This window comes from Atractosteus spatula, chromosome 12 (genome assembly GCF_055471065.1).
Source record: "Atractosteus spatula isolate fAtrSpa1 chromosome 12, fAtrSpa1.hap1, whole genome shotgun sequence".
NCBI lineage: Eukaryota > Metazoa > Chordata > Actinopteri > Semionotiformes > Lepisosteidae > Atractosteus > Atractosteus spatula.
This window is the reverse complement of record NC_142717.1, coordinates 41,182,931-41,204,750: the sequence shown is the minus strand read 5'-3', so window position 1 is coordinate 41,204,750 and position 21,820 is coordinate 41,182,931. Positions and strand designations below refer to the sequence as shown.

Below are 21,820 nucleotides of genomic sequence, written 5' to 3'. Positions count from 1 at the left end.
CTATCCCTTTATTTCATTCTGTTGATGCATGTTTTTGCACATAACCTGTTACCTTTTTGTTGTTTTGCACATCGCCTGTTGTTGTTCTTTGCACACTGCCTGTTGTCTCTGTCTTTCTTTTGTTATACAATTGTATTGTTGTTGTTGTTTTTTTTCTCTTTGTACTACTTATGTCCGAGAGCTAGCTAAATAGCTTTTCGTTATACCATATACCTGTATATGAGTATAATGACAATGAACTTGAACTTAAGTTTGGATGGACAGCCTTAACTAGGCAGTGTCTGTCGATACGATACACCTGCCTTCACTGATTGGCTTCACCATGCACAAAGGAATACTCAGTCATTTCGTTTTTTTATACCTTTCTCTTGATCTCCACCATTCTACAACTTCATCCCTGAGCTGTTTTGAAAGCTCCTCGGCCTTCATGGTTGAATCTTTGCTTGAAACTCACTACCTGACTTGACTAATTGTGAGACTTTTCAAAGTAATTTTGTGCCCCTGAACTGATTTAAGTTACCATGGGAAAGGAGGGGGTTCTATGGGCAAACAGCATATTTAAGTTTTTTGTATTGCTTGATTTATATGTTTTAAAAATATTAACTTTAAAAATGTATACATATAATTTAATTAAACAAAATGGGCCATCAATGGAAGAAAGTGAATACTTTTGCAAAGCAGTGAATGTGCATATCATTTTCAAAAGTAGCTCTATGTAGTTGAACCACATGCCTTCAGCGATACACCAGAAATACTACCCATGTGATACTTAAAAAATCTAAAACACACCAACAATAAAGACTAACTGAAATTGTTTATCTGATATCTCAGATTTTCCTGAATTTCTCTTTCTCAGTCATTAGTGACTGAGCAGAATTGGCAAGAAGTTAAAAAAAAACACATTAACTGTGTACAGATTTATATACAGTATCTTTTACCAGCAAATCAACATTATTATGTCTAATAAATGACTTTGGTCACCTTGAAAGCACAGTGCAATAAAATCCACAATACAATAAAATGTATTAAACTGTGATATCATAGGGCACATTCGAATGGAGCTGACTGGTCTACCACAGCCAATATAAGTGTGAGTAAAAACACCGCTCACATCTGGTCGGCTGCCTATTTTCACACTTCACACTCACATCTTTACAACAATATTAGCTGTAGCAAACCATTGTAATACATGCCTGATTGCAGCTTATACAAACAAATATTGCTGGGGTCATCAGCACTGGATTTGCCTCAGAGACCTTTATGGTGTCCATAAATCCGAGTAATGATGACCTCAGAGACATTATTAGTGGTTGTGAGAATCATGAATTTTAAGAAACCTCCCATCAAGTGGCATCTTTGCAGCCTGGGTTTCGCCTCAGCCTGTAAAACTATGACAGCTGAGTGCTGTGATGGATAGCTTAGTGTGATGGCGGAAGACCAATTAAAGCATCATCAACCTTTAAAAGCTGGGGAAAAATACTTAAAACCAGCAGTGCTGAAGAAAATGGTCCTTTAAATTTCTCATAAATCCTGTTTAGGCACTATGGCAGACACTGTTTATCTGATCTTGAAAACGCTTTTTTTCCCCCAAAAAGCAGCTCCGTAGAAGGATAGACCTGTGATTAATTGAATTTTGTGTGGATTCCCATCAGCAGCAGTCATTGAGACACATTATTACCTCCACTCAATGGTAGTCAATACTGGAAGTAAGATAAAGTGAGAGTTTTGTTTTTATAGGAATGAGGTTTTTGTCATTATCACATAGAAATAATAAAGAAAATAACCAGAGAATTGACTTTACCCATCTCTGAATGTATCTTGTGCCATATGGAGAAACTTCCTTAGTAACACACTGTTTTCAGCTGCCAAGATTAGTGTTCAGGCTACTTAATCTGTTTCTCTTCCTCTAAGAATTAATGCTGGCATTTGTCAAGAGTTGCAACTGCATAGAAGGCATTTAACCCAAAGGGAAAATGACTCTTAAGCACAATCGATAAAAAGTCATAGATCTTAAAGGATTTTATGTAGATACAAGACAGTGGTTGTTTCATCAGATAAAGTCACAACAAACAAAATGAGAGATGTGGAAAATGATGACTATCCCTCAGCCCTGCAGAGGGCAGTACGTCCTTGAGGGTGGCCCATCTGTTTGCAGCTTGGCTTTATGAAAAGCTGCCTGCATCATGCACAGAGCTGTCTTCAGGGGACAACCTCATAGAATGGGCTTGGGACTCCACTAGACCAATACTCTGTATTTTGCAGCGCTGGTTTCATTTTTGGCCATAAGCAGAGCCACTAGCAGAGCCACGTGCGCCTCCGTACGAAACAGTATTTAGATTTCTGTCCCCAACTGTCTGCATCAGGTAACTTTCGACACACTTTCCATGTGATCCACCTCCTCCTCTTCCCTCAACTGCACCATTGATTCACACTAATCACTCTTTCTCCGAGCCAGGAAACAAGCTTGCCTGTAACCATAGTAACCCTTTGATCTCTTTAGATTGGCTTAAAGTTGCCTAGCTGTTCTAGAGAAGCCTTAATTAATCTTGTTTGTAGATTAATAATACTGTAAAAAGAATACAGTGTTTGGTCTCAGTCCAGGGACAAATGCTGTCACACATGTCAGAGAAGCGTGTGTTAGGTGACAATAGTGGTGTAGCCACCATACTGACTCCCTATTGTGTATCTCAATCTGTTGAACGTCTGCCCAGTTGAAGGGTGTTTCATAACTCTAAACACTTGCATACAGTACATGTTTTCTTGGCAAAGACCCACACTTTCTTGGCAAAAACTGTTTGTTTCAAAAAAATTTTTCAGAAATTTGCTTCAGCAACTCCTTCTGCCAGACACAGTCCTGAGCCTCAGCAGTATTCATTGACTTTCACTGCCTGTGACAGGAACAGAATGACCACTGGATGTGAATATACATGTATTTTATAGAATTTGGGCGGTTCGAACTTCAGCTGCCATTGAAGCTATGAAATGACACCAACTTCCAAAACTTAGAAAAAAAAATCTAATGAAGGAGAAGAGACCCTTCCTAAAAAGCAGTCTGATCCTGGCATGCATGTGCATCGGCTGCAGACAGGCCTGGGGCACTGTGACCATGACCTTTTCTGTAGTGATAAAAACCTCCTCAGGCAAGAAGACTAATGGTGCCCAGGAAAACAACTGTCAGACAGTGACAAGGAGACATGCTGCACACATTAGGATACAAAACAGGCTTGCATCAGCTCTAGCAATGACATGATAGTTTACAGCACGGTCTGGCTGCCATTGCTGGACACTCTGCAGGAAGAGGCACAGATCTGGACTTTGGTAGCCACTGTTGACTACTAGTCAGAATATGCAAAAAATGCATTCTTATGTTAAAATGCTGGTAGTCATACAAGCAATTGCCACCAGTGGGATAAAAAGTCAAATAAATGTTAATTTTAAGGAGCCATGGTAATGTTTAAATGAGCAAACTCATATTTTATTTTAAAAACACATTTTTATTCTGATATAAAATATTATATAAATTATAATATTTAAAAATAGCTATTAAAATTGTGCAAGTGATAAAATCCCCCAGGCAAGTACCAATTCATTGGCACATTTTTGGATCATTTGTGCTTTTCAGAGGCAGCACACTTCATTCATGCACTGAATTTATCTCTTGAGTGTATGACAATGTATCATAATACATTGCATAACTGAATTGAAGCAATTATTGTAGATTATAAAGTAAAAATGTAACACAGAAACCAACATATTAAAATGTGATGAGTTAAAGCAGTTACTGCCTAGTACTATTATGCAACGGAATAAGATTTGTGCCATACATGTTCATACTTATTCAGCCTAGAAATTTATCATTATAACAAACGGGTAGCAACTACTTTCTAGATTTACAGTAAACAGCACTAGTACAAAATCTATGCTTTCTACTTAAAACAATATTTTTATTTTACTTTGGTAGTTCTAATAGGTTTTTAGTCTTATTAATAATTTTAATCATTAGGTTGTTATTGAAAGGATTTTGTTTAAAAGTACAATTATTTGTTTAAAAGGGAATATAAGAGATGTTTTATTGCAAAGACAGTTAATAGTTTCCTTGTCTAAGTCCTGGGAAATACAATAACTTCCCCAAACTTTTTAAAATCCTTAAAAAAGATCCTATTCTTTATAATATTTTTTGTGGGCTTTGCAAAAAATATCACAGTAATACGCACATCTTCACAGACAATCTATGCCACCAAGACAGAATTTGTAAAATGAATATAATTGCTGAGGTGGAGGAATTGACAGTGTGCCTCCTTAGATAATCAGTCTTCAATGTATAGTAAGTAAGTGGGCATATCTATCCTCAACAGAATGAGATTGTTAACCAGTCAGGCATTGAAGAAAGCCACTCCAATATTAAGTGTTGCTGAAGTTGCTGAGTTTCAGCATTTCAATCCTGCATGCACAGTTCAGACAGTCCATCATATCTGATACTTTAATATAAAGAAATGCATGCAGAGATGGAAATAAGTTTCAGATTACAGTGGTTTGAGCCATTCAGCAATTTATAATGCACTTGAAGAGTCACTTCACAGTGTTTGACCTCTATGGCTGGTTGGCCTTGGCTGATGTGTGACTAATCAGGTTTGAAAGGCTGGCACTGTTACACATTAGATGTATTTACATCCCTAGATTGTCAGGACTCTTAAAGGATACCTGTACCTTAAAGGATGCACAGCTAAGCAAAGGTTGCCTATATATCATTATAGCTTTTGATCTTACATTTCTCTATATGCAAGAGCAGAAATTAACATAAATATGCATTGGTGCACAAGTGTAGCATTATTTCCATAATCCATACGGTCCCCCCGTGTTTTGTGATTCTGCTGTTTCCAATTCAATTAATCTTCATTTAGATCTGAATGAATTCCAGATTTTATATTAAAGGTATGACTTCATATCTTAGTTAATGGACTTGTACATTGCCCAAAAATTCAATGAACGCAGCCAACTCTAAATTAAAATTTGCTCCTAAAGGATATGCGACAATTCAACAGATGTCCCTATTTTTAAAACAGTCCTTCAGTTTTTGCCAAACCATACATTGTTGTATAAAAGTATTCAGAAGTATAGAGCTGATTTGGGGTGTTTATTTCCACAAATCATAAACAATCAAGACCGGTTTCTGTTTGACATTTTATTGCAATAGAAAGACATAACAGTAGCTTCTAAAAACATGAAAATCTGCCATCAGAAATTATTCATGGAAGCTGGAAAGAATTCTTCCAGTGGGCTGTGAGGATTATGAAAAAAATATTTGCAGCACAACAAAAAAGAAAAAAAACAGACTTCAGTATGAGCTTTTCCTTGTGAAGTTACAGTCAATTGTAATTATTGTGAAAAATTAAGGTTTCTTAGACAAAAAGAAAATACAGCATTAGTCTGTAGCTATTCTTCATTTGTGTACTAGCTGTATTTTGGGCAGTATGGTTGCACAGTTTGTGCTGTTGCCTCACAATCTTTGGATCATTGGTTTGATTCTGGACAGAGGTGACTTGTGTGTGGAGCTTGTACTGTATATTCTGCCACTGTTCTCCAGGTGGTCCAGATTCCTCTTACCTATATTACTGGATGTCCCTAAGGGTTTCATCTGGGGTATGGTACTGCCTTCTAGCCTGTGTTTCAGAAATGGGCTCTGATTTCTAACAGCCTACATTCTGATTATGAATGGATTGATAGATAATTGTACAGTATGTTGACAAAATGATACACAACATGTCCTAATATGCAGGTAAAAGCTGTAAATTATTTTATCAGAAGCAGAGTGATAAAAAAGGACATTTCCTTTACTTTTAATGTATTTTATATTCTACAAACCTTCTCTGTGCATCTTAATCAGGCACTGATTTTTCTAATGTGCTATTCTTTCAGAAACTATAGAGCTGGATGTTTTTTTTAAATCTCATATGGAATTCAATAGTCAAGTAAATAAAGAGATTGTGCACCTTTTCATTTTTTAGCCTTTACATTTTAAAACAGAAAATAATGTATAATTGTAGGCCTAAAATAGACTTAAGCCTTCATTGTTCATAAACATCACTTTAATGGAGGCCTGATAACAGTAATTATGTAGTTTTTTTTCTTTTATTTTACTTTCTGAGAAACAGATGCTTTATTAATTTGGAGACTAGTCTTCATAATAAGTCTCATTAATTCCAAACCAATTATAAATTACATGAGAAGATTCCCTGTTGATCCCATTCTCACTTAATGTGAAACTAATATCTTTTACTGACACATTTAATCCACGCTAAAGGTTTAATCATTAATCATTAAGGCTTGTATGAAAAGGCACTTACTGTAAAGCAAGCAAGTCTCTGCTTAAAAATATTAATATGGGGGATGAATAAAAAAAACTGTATAAAACTGACTAAAGAAAAATAGAAAATTACATCACTGGCTGAGAACAAGTGTTAAATGCAGCTGACATTTTGATCATATGGAGTACCACTACATCCTCCGCACCAAATGTTACTGTTCCATGGCTTCATCCTCACTGCTCTCCACAAAGTCATCTTCGACGTCGTCCAAATCATCTTCATCCGACCCTTCTACCCCTTCGCCAGGGCCCAAGTCGCTCAAAAGCTGTTCGGTGTGCTCCAGCATCTGAGAGTCGTCACATTTCAGCTTCGCATGCAGCTGCAACACAAAGAGAAGAGACAGAAGCAGGTGGCAGACGTTACTTGCATACCAGATGAATGATAAAGTCATTTATGCTAGCTGGCCGAAACTATGAACTCCGTTCAGCTTTTACATAACTGTTAAAAATTTTAAAAAAAGGTATCGTACACTGTTGTATGTAAAATACAAAGCCTTAACAATGTCATTCTGATTAATTTATTTTGAGAAAGCTGATTGCTGCCATGTTTACAGATGTTATTTTGTCTCAGTTTCAACCAGAGTACATGAGCTTAGTACACATGAATAGTGCATAGTATCTATCTCTTACAAATACTGCTTCAGGTCAATACCAGCCTTTGGCCATAGTTCATTGTTCACAACTCAGAAGGCTCTTACCTTCTCTTCCTGAATATTTAGAAGAAATGTAACATCAGTACATTTATCCATGTGTTTTTATTGCTTCATCTGGATTACCAAAATTATTAACAGAAAAAGGGCATACAGCATTGTGCTTTTGGAGGACACTGTAGGTAAAGGACTTATACAGTACATGTGGTTCTCTTTAAGGATGCACAGTAGCTGACCTAAACAAAGTAAATAATTGTGTGGGAGAGCTATGTGAGTCATGTAATGCTCCGTTCCACAACTTTCTCTAAAATGCAACTACAGTAGCTAGCTTGTGTACTGGTGTAAGACAAGTGTACAATTGTAAATGTCTTCCTGTGTTCAAACTGAAGTTTTCCAGGTCATTTTCACTGCAAGGTTTCTAAAGTCTAAACAAGCAACAATGTCAAAAAAGCTTCTCTTACTAATCTTCAGCTGGTTCCAAGCACACAGTACTTTTAAAATGGGTTAGAATGCTTGAAACAGGGCACTTTCAAAGATCACGAATCCCTCAATCAAGCTTCATGTGGAGCACACACATTCGTACACATTTTGATCAGCTTAGTTTCTCTACAACTTTGATGTTAAATTAGAGAGGCATAATACGGGAAACAAGGAAAACTCTTAATCTGCAGTTTAGAGACACTTTAATGTCATGATTTGCCGAAGCTGAGAGGGATCACATCTCAGGCTTCCCACAGGTTCTGCAATCTTTCTTCTAACAAGAATTATTCACATGAATTACAGTTCGCGGCTGTTCGCGATCTCAGAAGACACTGATGCATCAGACCACTGCATCACAAAAAATGCAAATTCAGAATCATTCCCAAAAAGCTCAGAAAACTGCTGAAACAAACCCTGGAGAGTGGAGGGCGTAAGACAGTAAGGCTCGAAAGCATCAATGCCACATAGGAATCTGTTGTCATCAAAATATTCTTAATGACAATATCATGATCCTAGAGATACCCAAGCCCAACTTTAACCAACACAACTGAGATAAGAACAGATCACTTTATTGGACATATACAATTTCTTGCAATAGGAATTTGTCTTTTCGCATACCCCAACTTGCTCTCCATGAGTCACACAGACAGGGAGAGAAGCTTGGGGTCAGAGCGCAGGGTCAGCCATTATTCAGCACCCCTGGGGCAGTTGGGGTTAAGGGCCTTGCTCAGGGGCCCAACGGAGTAGGATTCCTCTGCTGGCCGCGGGATACAAACCGGCAGCCTTCCAGCCACAGGCGCACATCCTTAGCCACAGTGCCACCGCACAGCCCCCATCTGCTGGTACAATATTTTATTGAGTGCTTTTACAGTATATGACGAACCACAGTTTAAATGCTATCAAGAATCAAATGGACACCACTGAGCATCACATCTATATTATGAAGAGCCTGAATGAAAGGTACAGGTATTCAGGAATACCATTGCCCAAGGACCAAATTTAATATCTGATGAGCTCAAAGAGGTGGCAAAGGAAAGAGACTCCCAATCCCTACTCTGACTTCACCGAACTTCATCACATAGGCAGGAGATACAAATAGAATCATGATGCTTACTTGAGATTAAAAATCATTTTAATTTGGTTATTTTCTTGTAAATGACTGATGTGGAGTACCTATGTTATGGACTGCTACTGGAAAAATAACTTTCTAAAACTATCAAGGCTATCAATGCAATAATTTTTTATTTACACTGTATTGTATAATTATCTCAAAGCAATTAAAATGTCCTGCATTAAGATACACGTTTTTCCAAATCAAAATCTGCTACATTTTCTAGACTTCTATTTATTTTCCCCAGACATTTAATGTATATTATTTAAATCATGTAGGCATGTTGCTCATGCATAGACATTAAATGTACAGTAAGTACAAAAAAAATTGTCAAAGCTTGCTGCCCCAGAATGGAAATTGCCATTGTTTTGTAAATTATAAGAATGTAACACTGCATTATCAATTCAGTTGTAAGTTGTAAGTCTTACCACAATGTACTGTTTCATTCATGTTGTTTGGTACATTTAATGCCCTAATATAAATAAGACCCTTGTAGGTATGGTAAATGTTAATTGTTTGCATAGCTCATAAAATAAAAAATAAAAAACGTAATCAAGATTATACCAGGTGTGATGAGCCTTATAAAGCCAGAACACAGACCCGAGAGCTTATCTCATATTGCAACTGCTGGCGCTTGGTCTGGGAGTATTGGCAGGCTAAGGGCGATTGTGCTTTGTGTCCATGTGGTCTCCACACAGCAGACCACATTAATCAGACCAATGACTAAACAGCCTCTCTCTTCTGATTATGTTATCATTTTTATTTTCACAACTGGGGATGATTTCTTACTTTTCTTTCTGCACTGCATTAACAGGACTATTTAAATGTGTTTTCTGTTACTTAAGGACTAAGCCAACTGTAAAACAAATTAACAAAATGCACAAATCACACTATCAAAAGGCGACTTTTTAAATTTTTTCTTTCCACCAATACCATAAATAAAACCTCTTATATAAATGCATTCATAATCTAATGGACATCTGCATAAACTAAACGTTCAAGCAGGTAGCTGCATCAGCATGCGTAGGCTGCAAAGGAACAAGTAAAGGTTTATTCCATGCTGAAAAGAGAAGAAAAGGAACACATCGTTTCGGCTGTGGAGAATTCTTCTTCTTCTTCACCCGAAGAAGGCTCCACAGTCAACAAGTAGTGTTTCTTTTCTTCTCTTATCTGCATAAACTGTATAGGTATAAATTCAGGTATAAAGCTTCGATATTGTTAATTTTTAACATACTGTAGTGGTGAACACATAGCTGGTCTAGGATATTTATCTGTCTTGCTAACAGACAAATAAATTTTATTGTAACTAGTTTAACATTTTATTATTGATTGTGTTCCTGCCTCATTGTTGTAAAGTAGATGTTTTAATTTGCTTGGGATGCTCAATTCAAAAGAAATTATTGAAACTTAATGTCTTTAACCATAGACTGGAAGACCACAAACTGGTACCAAAGTTTGCTACTTCAGACTTCTCTGCCTCAAATTACACTGCCTTTGATATATTTTCTGATTATTAATTTATACCATAGTAAAATAACTGGAAACAAAATAACTGTTTGTTGAGTTAAATAAAATTGCACTTTTTGAGTTTTCAAGCTCTGGAATCACTTTAGCATTTTTCTGAACTTATTCCAGATTTTCCAGACTAGCAAGCATATCATCATATGATTTATCACCCTTCCTATGTGCTTTTTTCATATTACTGTATGTGTGCAGTTCTTTTCACAAAAAACACCAAGAAAAACTTAGAACCTTACCCATTGCCTTCTGCATTATTTCACAAATGATTCTGTGTCATATTTCCTCTTACTTTCAAAATGTCATTAAACACAAAGGGAAAGAAAATAAACTTTCTCTTACGCAGACTTGTCTAGCCCCAGTGGCCATGAGCTGTGACACCTCCATGCGGTGTGGTTCTAGACGAACGGGACGGCAGTGAAAATGCCCTCCAGCTAGACTTCCCGCCTCGTCCAGCCCTTTGAGGAATGTGCAGTTTTGTCCCTGGCCAGCATGTCTCTGCGTTCACTGACACATCTCACCTCCCTCCCCTGAAGCACACGGCACCCAGACAGCGCACATTATGCCAAAAAGCCGGAAGACTTCAGTCCCCCTGGGAGTCACCGGGTGTGATGTTACCTTAACGATCTCATTTAACACACTAAGAGATCTGCTACACTGGCAATGCCTGGAAAAATTGGAAATGGGTCATAATAGACGAGAGGCTGATTGGTTCCTGCTGAGATGTCGATCTTGGTAGGGACCCATGCGGGGTGGGAGAGGGAGGTTAAATGGTTGATGCAATCTCATAGGTGGGAAGTGGGGTGGGGCAAAACCATTACTGGTGATATCGTTCTACACTGAATGACAACCCCTACTGAGAAGCAACATGTCATGATGGGTAAAATGTAAAATTATACAGATGGCTGTATTGAATACACTGCAATGAAACTCACTGTATCCCCATCAGTGAAGATACAATTTATCTAAAACTCCACTACTTACCTATTGGAAGCATCATTTGAATACAACAGCAAAGAAACTTGGGAATGATTAAAAAGTGGCACAACTGTATTTTTGCCTCGACACAGTAATATCACTCCAGATCATTTTAAACAATTCTCCAAACAGCAACTGAATGAAGACAGTGGTGATACTGAAATATTTTGTAAAGCAAAAGATACATTCACTTTATGCCAAATGAACTGTCTAGAAATGTTTTTTTTTTCCTACATCATACAGGCAGCAATTTAAAAGCTCCTTACTTCAGCTATGAAAGAAGGCTGAACTCACATAACAGTTTTCATTTTTATAGGCTTTTTGCAAATTCCTTAGAGGCAAAGATTACAAACTAGCATCTTTTTATTGGTATCATCAGGCATGAGCCACCAAAAGCTCTAATGAACCATTAAACCTCACTGGATTCAGACATCTGGAAAGTTGAAATCAGGTTCAGCATCAAAAAGCTGCAGTCATAATCTGAACATGCTCTTGATCTCACTTTTTTACATAAATTCCCATACAAATGCTACCCTTTCTACATGCACTTTATGGTATTGAACAACTTGTCTGTTTTAACAAGAAAAAAATCTTCAGCAACATTAAAAAAAAATTACACACCCTCGTGGCAAACCTACACTTGACATCTTATATCAAGTAAAAATTCCTATATACTGTAGTACACCCTGTAACACCCCGTAAAGGTGTTCAAACATACTTAAACAAATCAGAGGAATAAAAGTTTCAAATGTGCTCTGTCAAACATGAAACAGACAGAATAAACACAGGTCACATGAATAACCTTGACTCCGGTTGTCTTTTTGGCATGATCCCTGCAAGGATGTTCCAGTTGTATACAGATGCAGCCATTCAAAGTGCGCTTTACAGACACGTACCGCAGGTGACGTCGCTCAGTATGACGCAAGATGACGCGTGGCACCGCAGTACGTGATTGGTTGACCGACAGGGGCACTCGTGGTCTGTTGGTCTGTCGTAGAAAGACTTACAGTAAACGTCTTTGCTGTGCCCGTTGTAGGTATTGAATTTTACCACTGAAGGGAAATCTTAGTAGCTGAGCATAAAAAGAATAGGAGCATACTGTAATGCGTGTGAAGGCCATAAACGATATTAATTTTGGAACATAAACATACAGTGTATAGCTGGTCTTGGTACTTTAAAGAAAAAAATACACACCAGTATTCCATTTCTCCCTAAACATTTTAAGCTTCGAAGTCTTTAACTAACGCGATACCGGAGTCAACAAGCATACTTTTAGAATTTGATTAAAAGGGAATATAATATGGAATCGCGTATCTAAAGAATTTAATAACGGTATTCGTGTGCTGCGACAGGGCTGTGTAGGGCTGTTTCGCCTGCCTGTTCATGTGAGCTGTCTTGTAGCCGACTGGTCTAGGTGCGTGACTACTAGCTGACAGGTTGTGTGTTCGAATCCAGCTGGTGCTGGACTTTTCTTTTAACAAACATTTCTTCGAAAAAATAGAATAGCGATATTATGGACAATCAATTGACTTTTATATTTCAAAATATCGCAACATGATCGATATTTGCGATATTTTGAACATATCTTCCCTTCTGACAGCGGTGCCTGCTTCTATTGTGTGTGTGTGTGCAACAGAGTAAATTTTTAATAGCGTTTTAAGCGAATAGGTAATTAGATTGCTCATAAACCTAATCGCTTTTTCTACATAAACACAGCATGATTGCTCTCTGAAAATGCTTTTCCTTTATTTTTAAAGTAGGCTCAGATTTCAACTATAGATCGTATTATTATAAACTTTCTTGGAAAAATGTATTTTATGTAAACCATGTTTGCTATTAATTCATTTAGGGCTAAAATACGTTCATTGTCTTCCAATCGAGTCGAGTTGACATTGGAAGCCTGCCACACCCGGACTGTTAAACCAACGCATTAGCACGTCAAAGCCCATTGAGGGTATTGAGCCAGTATTGGCTTTAGTATTCCCCCCCTCTCCCCTCAATTCAATTCAATTCAAGGTGTTTTATTTGCATGACAGATGGGTACAAGCAGTGTTGGGTATGTATATTGTAACGCTTACGGCAGACAGGCACTGTGTAAGAGCCGGCGCACCAGAGCAGCGCACCGAGGGAGCGTCTGCATTTATAACTTAGTTTTTAAAATTAGTCAAGCAATATGAAGCATCTTCTTTTACTTTTAAGTCCCTTAAATACATTGAACACAGCTTTCTCACCACTTAAGATTGTTCTTGATACCATCCTTACACAAAGCAGAAGGGAGATCTTAGTGCCTGAGCATAAAAAGAATAGGAGCATACTGCAACGCGTGTGAAGTCCATAAACGATATTAATTTTGGAACTTAAACATACAGTATATGGCTGGTCTCGGTACTTTAAAGAAAACATACACACCAGTATTCCATTTCTCCCTAAACATTTTAAGCATCGAAGTCTTTAACTAACGCGATACCGGAGTCAACAAGCATACTTTTAGAATTTGATTAAAAGGGAATATAATATGGAATCGCGTATCTCAAGAAATTAATATGCAATAACTGAGTCAAGGGACTCAGAGGATCCAAGGCTAGACTGAGTATAATAGGCTTCGGGCTTCTATTGTGACATCTACTGTAAATTACAGAAATGTTAAAAGTAAACAAAATAAAGTAACTAAAATGTGGTCTGAAATCACCCCTTTAGACACCCCTTTTACTTCACTGGTGTCAGATATGAAAGGCAATAGTCTCCCGTTCTGTCTGCTGTGTGTTGCAGCAGAGGGACTCCCTGCAGCTGAAAGGGGCAGAGTAACTTGCATGCCCTCTAGTACAGTTTACACATGCACGACTTTAAAAGCTAGCAAGACAGGTTTCGATTCACATTAGCTGGCGAGCCTTGTTAAAAAAACGAATGATAATGTAACATGCCACTGTTCATGAACAAAGTTATACTGAGATTTCCTAAGATACGCGATTAAAAAATAAATAAATAAAAATTTGAATCTCCTGCGGAACACATTCCATAAGAATCAGTGGTTTTACAGTATATATCGCCTTTAAAGGTGGCTTCTCAAAACGCTTTACGGGATAAAAACAACCAGAACAGCAGCAACAACAATATTGTATTTCGTTGCACTTTGAAAACCAAGTAATAACTTAACTATACAGTACGTGCAAACGTTTCGTATGTTGCTGTCGTGAATGCCTGCGTACCCATAAGTATCTTATTTGCCTTGAGTCTGTCTACAGTATTTCTGTCCCACTACCCCCATCTCTCCCTCAATTCAATTCAAGGTGTTTTATTTGCATGACAGATGGGTACAATTCTTGTTGGGAATGTATACTTTGATATTTACACCCGGCGCGGCACCGAGGGAGCGTCTGCATTTATAACTTGGTTTTTAAAATTAGTCAAGCAATATGAAGCATCTTCTTTTACTTTTGAGTCCCTTAAATACATTGAACACAGCTTTCTCACCACTTAAGATTGCTCTTGATACCATCCTTACACAAAGCAGAAGGGAGATTTTAGTGCCTGAGCATAAAAAGAATAGGAGCATACTGCAACGCGTGTGAAGTCCATAAACGATATTAATTTTGGAACTTAAACATACAGTATATGGCTGGTCTCGGTACTTTAAAGAAAACATACACACCAGTATTCCATTTCTCCCTAAACATTTTAAGCATCGAAGTCTTTAACTAACGCGATACCGGAGTCAACAAGCATACTTTTAGAATTTGATTAAAAGGGAATATAATATGGAATCGCGTATCTCAAGAAATTAATATGCAATAACTGAGTCAAGGGACTCAGAGGATCCAAGGCTAGACTGAGTATAATAGGCTTTGGGCTTCTATTGTGACATCTACTGTAAATTACAGAAATGTTGAAAGTAAACAAAATAAAGTAACTAAAATGTGGTCTGAAATCACCCCTTTAGACACCCCTTTTACTTCACTGGTGTCAGATATGAAAGGCAATAGTCTCCCGTTCTGTCTGCTGTGTGTTGCAGCAGAGGGACTCCCTGCAGCTGAAAGGGGCAGAGTAACTTGCATGCCCTCTAGTACAGTTTACACATGCACGACTTTAAAAGCTAGCAAGACAGGTTTCGATTCACATTAGCTGGCGAGCCTTGTTAAAAAAACGAATGATAATGTAACATGCCACTGTTCATGAACAAAGTTATACTGAGATTTCCTAAGATACGCGATTAAAAAATAAATAAATAAAAATTTGAATCTCCTGCGAAACACATTCTATAAGAATCAGTGGTTTTACAGTATATATCGCCTTTAAAGGTGGCTTCTCAAAACGCTTTACGGGATAAAAACAACCAGAACAGCAGCAACAACAATATTGTATTTCGTTGCACTTTGAAAACCAAGTAATAACTTAACTATACAGTACGTGCAAACGTTTCGTATGTTGCTGTCGTGAATGCCTGCATACCCATAAGTATCTTATTTGCCTTGAGTCTGTCTACAGTATCTCTGTCCCACTACCCCCATCTCTCCCTCAATTCAATTCAAGGTGTTTTATTTGCATGACAGATGGGTACAATTCTTGTTGGGAATGTATACTTTGATATTTACACCCGGCGCGGCACCGAGGGAGCGTCTGCATTTATAACTTGGTTTTTAAAATTAGTCAAGCAATATGAAGCATCTTCTTTTACTTTTGAGTCCCTTAAATACATTGAACACAGCTTTCTCACCATCCTTACACAAAGCAGAAACTGTCCGATGACTCACAGTACAAGTGGAAAGATTACAGATTTTAATCGTCTTTAATTTTGTCTTTAATTTTGCCTGTGGAGTGTATCTTATTAAGCTCTAAATTGCATTTTGAGCGCGGTTTTTTACTTTTTTTTTAATTGCATTTTGGGCGCGGACAGCACATACAAGGGTTAATGAACTGCGCCAAGAAATTTAAAATAGTATTCTTTAGGTGTGAGGGTAGGAGTGGACCGCAGCAGGCATAATCAGCAAACCAGGAAAACAAAGAACAGGACAGGTGAGATGTGTATCCAGAAAGCGAGTGATCAGAAAAAGGAAATGGAAAACGCAGAAAAAGGAAACGCTTTACAGGATAAAAACAATAACAACAGTAGTGGCTGGGCAAACGATTTTTTTGATCGAAATACAAATTGAGATACTGTACTGTATAATGATGTGCATGAACAAAGGTATACTGCAATTTTCCTTAGATACGCGATTAATGCTTCGTAGGAGGAGGCGGTCTTTTCCTCTTGTCTAACAGTCTGTCCACAAACAAAACATTCCTGTTAGACAAGAGGAATTGAAAAAAAACAATTTTGTCAATGAAAACTGGTGTGTGTGTCTCTCCCTGCTGGATGTTCCTCTCACAAACTGCTGAATGAATAAAATAATTTTATTGAAAATGCCTTTGCGATTGTCTGGTATTTAATTTGGTCCCTTTTAACTGTTTTTCGATCTACTGTATTGCTTTGAGATGCCACTTTTAAAGGCGATATGTAAAATAAAGTTTTTTTTATTATTGTTATAGAGAAACATGATCAGATTTTCCCTGGTTCAGAAAAAAGATCTAAAGGGCTACACATAACTTTCTTAATTCGATGTATTTAAAGCAGTGAACTACTGTAGGTGTCACATAACATTCAGAAATACAATCACGTATTTGACAAATAAAAACGATTATAATCTAATCCTTCCACGTTTGATCCCAAAATCCCAAGAAATATAAATCTTGACGGGTAGAAAGCTATGCTGAAAGTTTATTAAGATACTTAGAAGACAAAGATACTGTATCAATTTATGTTGCATTAGCCTGATTATGATTAAAAAACACATATAATTAAACACGCGTTTGTGATTTAAATCAGAACACGATTTAAATCAATATAAATGTTTATATTGTAACGCATACTGTCCAGCCTCCATTTCTCTATAAAAATTTACTCTGTTGCACACACACACACAATAGAAGCAGGCACCGCTGTCAGAAGGGAAGATATGTTCAAAATATCGCAAATATCGATCATGTTGCGATATTTTGAAATATAAAAGTCAATTGATTGTCCATAATATTGCTATTCTATTTTTTCGAAGAAATGTTTGTTAAAAGAAAAGTCCAGCACCAGCTGGATTTGAACACACAACCTGCCAGCTGGTAGTCACGCACCTAGACCAGTCGGCTACAAGACAGCTCTCGCAGCACACGAATACCGTTATTAAATTCTTTAGATACGCGATTCCATATTATATTAGCAGAAAAGCTTAAAACTACCACTTTTTCACACGCTATTTCACATGCTAGTTAAATACTTCGATGCTTAAAATCATTAGGGAGAAATGGAATACCGGTGTGTATTTTTCCTTTAAAGTGCCGATTCCTGGAATCTGACTGGCTGACACCCCTCTGAAGTGGTTCCATAAAATCTGGTATACGGAAAAGAAAGCGTTGATAAATACAAGTGTCTTTTAATACACTCTTTGCTGTGCTCTTGAGGATCCTTGTGATATTTTAAGCTCTAGTTGAATGATAAGTGTCGCATTTTAAATCATTTTCGTAGTTAGAAATTATGAAACGCCCTGTTAAAAGCAAGGAAGTTTTTATGCCCGTTGAAGTAAAACAAAATGCCTGACAAAGTATGGCTTGGACAGATTCCAAGTGCTTGTACAAATGTGCTAAAGAAATTATACTTTGAGTATACAGCTTGTCTAAAGTCATCCATTATTAATACTATTAGTAATATCTTCAGTAAAGGCTTTGATGCATAAATATTTCTGATAAAGGTAGGTTGTGTACTTTTGTCCAACTGAGCAATCTTGCTTTCATAAAATATACCAACATTTTAATGACTGATGATTAACATGCTGTAATACACAGTTCAAAATTAAAGGCTCAAATGCTGTACATGAGAGGTTAAGCTCCCCCTGGCGGTTTTACAAGGCGACGCCGGATAGTTAACCACGTGACACCACGTTAACTGCGTCATACCGCGTGATACTGTGACACGCCCACCGGGGTATGCCGCGAAATACCTCACGCATTTTGAATGGCTGCATCTGTATTACAACAGACTGTGACAGCGCATAAAATAACATTACTGCTGTATCTATCCTCAAACAGCCAGACAACCCCTCCAGATGTAATGTTCACCACTTTGGGAATTAGCTTAACCAGAAGGAACAATGGAAACAAATCATATTGGGTATTTACTATGCTCCACAAACATGAATGCATAATAGTTCAGGTTTTTTCTAATTAACAAAAAATATATCTTGTAGAGTAGATAGTAGATTCGTTTATTGTCACATGCACATTGAAATTCTTAATCATGCTGATCACTCAGGACATACACAGTACAACACACAACACCACATAAAGCAGACAACTGAAATTCAATTGTAGACGAGTGAAAATTCAAGATGGCACCATTCGATGGCGAAGTCTCGCGTGTAGCTCTCTCTTTCTCATCTTATATTTCTTATTCCTTTGGGGGTTTTTTGTTGCCAGTGGCATCTGATTCTTTTATCCTATCCAGGGAAATTGATATATTTATAACCAGGGTTAGGACACCAGTCATCATTAAACATACAGTATCAACCATATCCATTTTGGCTTGCAGATATCAAATCACATTTGCACATCAAAATATTTCAATTGGTATCTGGGAAGATGAAATCCCTCGTTAAAACCACATCACCTTCTTTATATACTGTACATTCATGAACTCAATATGAAGTAAGCTATTTTACACCTGTGTCTGAAGTATGTGGTCTATAGCATGACCTAATGTAAAGTTGTATACTAACAACTAAGTAATGTAATGTCTGCAGGCAGATTAATAATACTGTTAAAACTGAAAGGTGCCTAACTGCTGACTTAACACACAGTTTTATGCAGTATCTGATCTGCAAGCCTTTGACACTGTTGGAACAAAGGAGAACTGAACTACTATAAAGTGAATTCTTCATCAAACAACTAGACATAACAGGCTATTGCTCTACATTGTCATTACACAAGACTTAAAGGGGAACAGCAAGGCTATTTTAATATTTCAGGGTTAGAAAGAATCAGCACTGATGAGGCATTTCAAACCACAATGAAAGTAAAATGTACACAGTAACTTGTAAAACCCCCCAATTTAAATCTAAAAAAAGATGAAATTTCCAGGTATGCACAGCACTATATTCTGCGGCTCAGAATGAGGCAACAAAACTTTCGGTGACCTGAAGCGGCCCTATGACACTGTGAACAGGGTTGTGAAAACATCTCTTTTAATCCAACAGAAATACTGCTCTCGATCTAAAGATGGTTTTGCTGATAAAGGGAGGCGGTGAAATATCAGCTGCACAACCAGTACTTTAATTCAGTGGTACTTCGCATTACAGTACATGACTTATTACAGTGACTAGAAGGCAGGATGGGGCTGCATCACATCTCAGTTCACTGGAGCGCTCACTCTAGTCTGTGGAAGACCAGGGGTTTGCGAAAACATGGCGACTTACAGTACAGTACTTTCCCAAAGCTCACGATTTTGTGGTGCTTTCGAAATTTGTAAAATTCCGCTATTCCGTCAGTAAACTTATTGTGTTGCCGAGATTGAATAACCTGAGATCTGAGAAACTGGGACTGCGGTTCCCAATTTAAACGCTGGCGCAATGTATCTGAAACAAGGTTTTTTGCCAATTTTTTGCAGGTGTGGAACTGAACTTTTTCATAGGTCGCTTTGACAGGAAGCTAAATGTGGAGAAGTAATACATTGTTTAGTCAATTTTAATTTTATATTGACATTGAATAGCATTTACTCAACTGTATTTATGTCACTGATATGTATTCTATTGAAGAATCATTTAACCTAACAAGTCAAGATGTTCTATCAAATTAAACTTACACAAAATAAAAACCAATTCAAATTATATATATGTATATTATATACAAGTTCTCCTAACTTTTTCAATGCTTATGTTTGCAAGTCTGTAGATGTGGTTTGTGTTTAATCCTTCACCCTGTATATAAAATTATGTTATGCCTATTTCTCCTCCTCACCAGTAGTGTTCAAAGAAATTCAGACATGTATTGTATCTCTTATTTACAGTACCACAACATAATGATGGGTTTCCCTGAACTGTGTTTAGATTTAGTATTATAAATGACTAAAATATTATTGGTATTATGCAGGATTTGTGATGTTTTATTGAAAGGTAAAAAGTATGCTTTCAAAATTAACTAAATGCTTAATTAACCTAGCGAGGGCTAATTAGAGTAAATTATTTAAACATGCTCATTAGAACTTGATGACAATGCCAGTCAAGATCCCTATCACAAATCAAGGGCAAATCACATCTATATGCATATTCAAATAGCCCCATGGAAGCCTCATGAGACAATGAAGCAAATCAGCATTTCATAAATACATTAAATATTACAAATGTTTAGTCACAAACTAATTTTGGCTTTAAAAAAAGGCCTGAAGTTCCAATCTAGCCTATAATTCATCTTATAAGTTTATGCAAAATAGGTCTTATTAATTGAATGAATTAAGCAATTTCTAGTTGCATAATGAACATTCTTTAAGGTTTCATTAGGACAAGACTCACGTTCCTGATTGCCTAGAGAACTCAGAACTCAGCAGCTGCACATAGTCCCAGGCCTTTGGCACATAACAGATTTCTAGATAGGAAGAAAAAAATCTTCAATCGATAAAATAATTTCAGCATGTCTCTGGAAGTAATTTTAAAACTCTCTTCTGTTGCCGTGTCCAATACTTATTAGTTTAACAGTCATATAAAACTGTATATTTCCTGTACAATCACATTAGTCTGCCAAAATTTGATCTTTTCTGAATTTCAGGGCTTGTACTAAATATGTCACTGGAGCAAACAACTTAACGTTTCAGAAAGATCACATCCTATGGGCGATGAATAATTTTCTAGTTTGCATGATATCTATGACTCACCTGGGATGATTCATGAAGCTTCCTGACATTTTTTTTTCAGCATCTCATGAAACTTCTGGGCAGAACTCATTTAATATTCTAGATTTATGCAGTTTTATCTCCCTTGTGTAAATAATGTATTGGCTTTTCTTGCACAGTCAAGTAATTATGCAAAACAAGAATGATGTTTAAATAAAAGAGATAACTAACCTTAGAACTTTATGACAACACAAAGTGCCTGTAAAACTGATCAAACAGCAAACTGTAAGACTGATTTGCAGAGCATCTTCTTTTTATAAGACAAAGCTAATAAAGAAACAGAAAGTGATCATAAATATTAGATTGATAATAAATGCTTCTCTTTCTACTCCATCTCGTTTTAAAAATAATGAATTTATGTTTGAGTGAAAAAAGAGTCAGTTAGAAGACAGCGATGGACATCCTCACCATTTATTTCTCACAGCAAGAGAAGTGAGTCAGTTTTTGTAATTAGTTTGTAGGAATTATTAGTTAATTAAATACAGCATATAGGAGATTGTGTACATCACTTGTAATGAGGTCTTAGAAAACATAAACCTTGGTATTTATAAACACATTTCATAAATGGCAGAGCTAAAATTATGTTTCTATACATACACTTGAAATATGTTATCGAATGTTATTCACTGAAGATAACACTAAAGATAAAATATTTTAAAAATGGATTCAAGTCAGCCTGGGGCGAGGGCATTTTCAAATACCAATACATATTCATTTTGTATTCTCCCACGTGCTACCAAATACAACATGAGATATTC

The 21,820-nt window shown here is 36.9% G+C and overlaps 1 protein-coding gene across 2 annotated transcripts in view; it reads right to left on the bottom strand.

The window, feature by feature from the left end:
- Nucleotides 1–5,167: 5,167 nt before the first annotated feature.
- LOC148823100 (uncharacterized) overlaps nucleotides 5,168–21,820 on the bottom strand; it is a 183,937-nt gene continuing 167,284 nt past the window's right edge. Inside the window, exons 11-12 of one of the 2 annotated variants that reach the window (XM_088929758.1) lie at nucleotides 20,686–20,758; nucleotides 18,571–18,618 (exon numbers count right to left, since the gene is read on the bottom strand). In XM_088929758.1, coding sequence (XP_088785884.1) covers nucleotides 20,714–20,758 — 45 coding nt within the window. In that variant the 3' untranslated portion in view covers nucleotides 18,571–18,618; nucleotides 20,686–20,713. Of the gene's footprint in view, nucleotides 6,685–18,570; nucleotides 18,619–20,685; nucleotides 20,759–21,820 lie in introns of those variants that run through there. The other variant, XM_088929757.1, reaches the window with a different exon arrangement.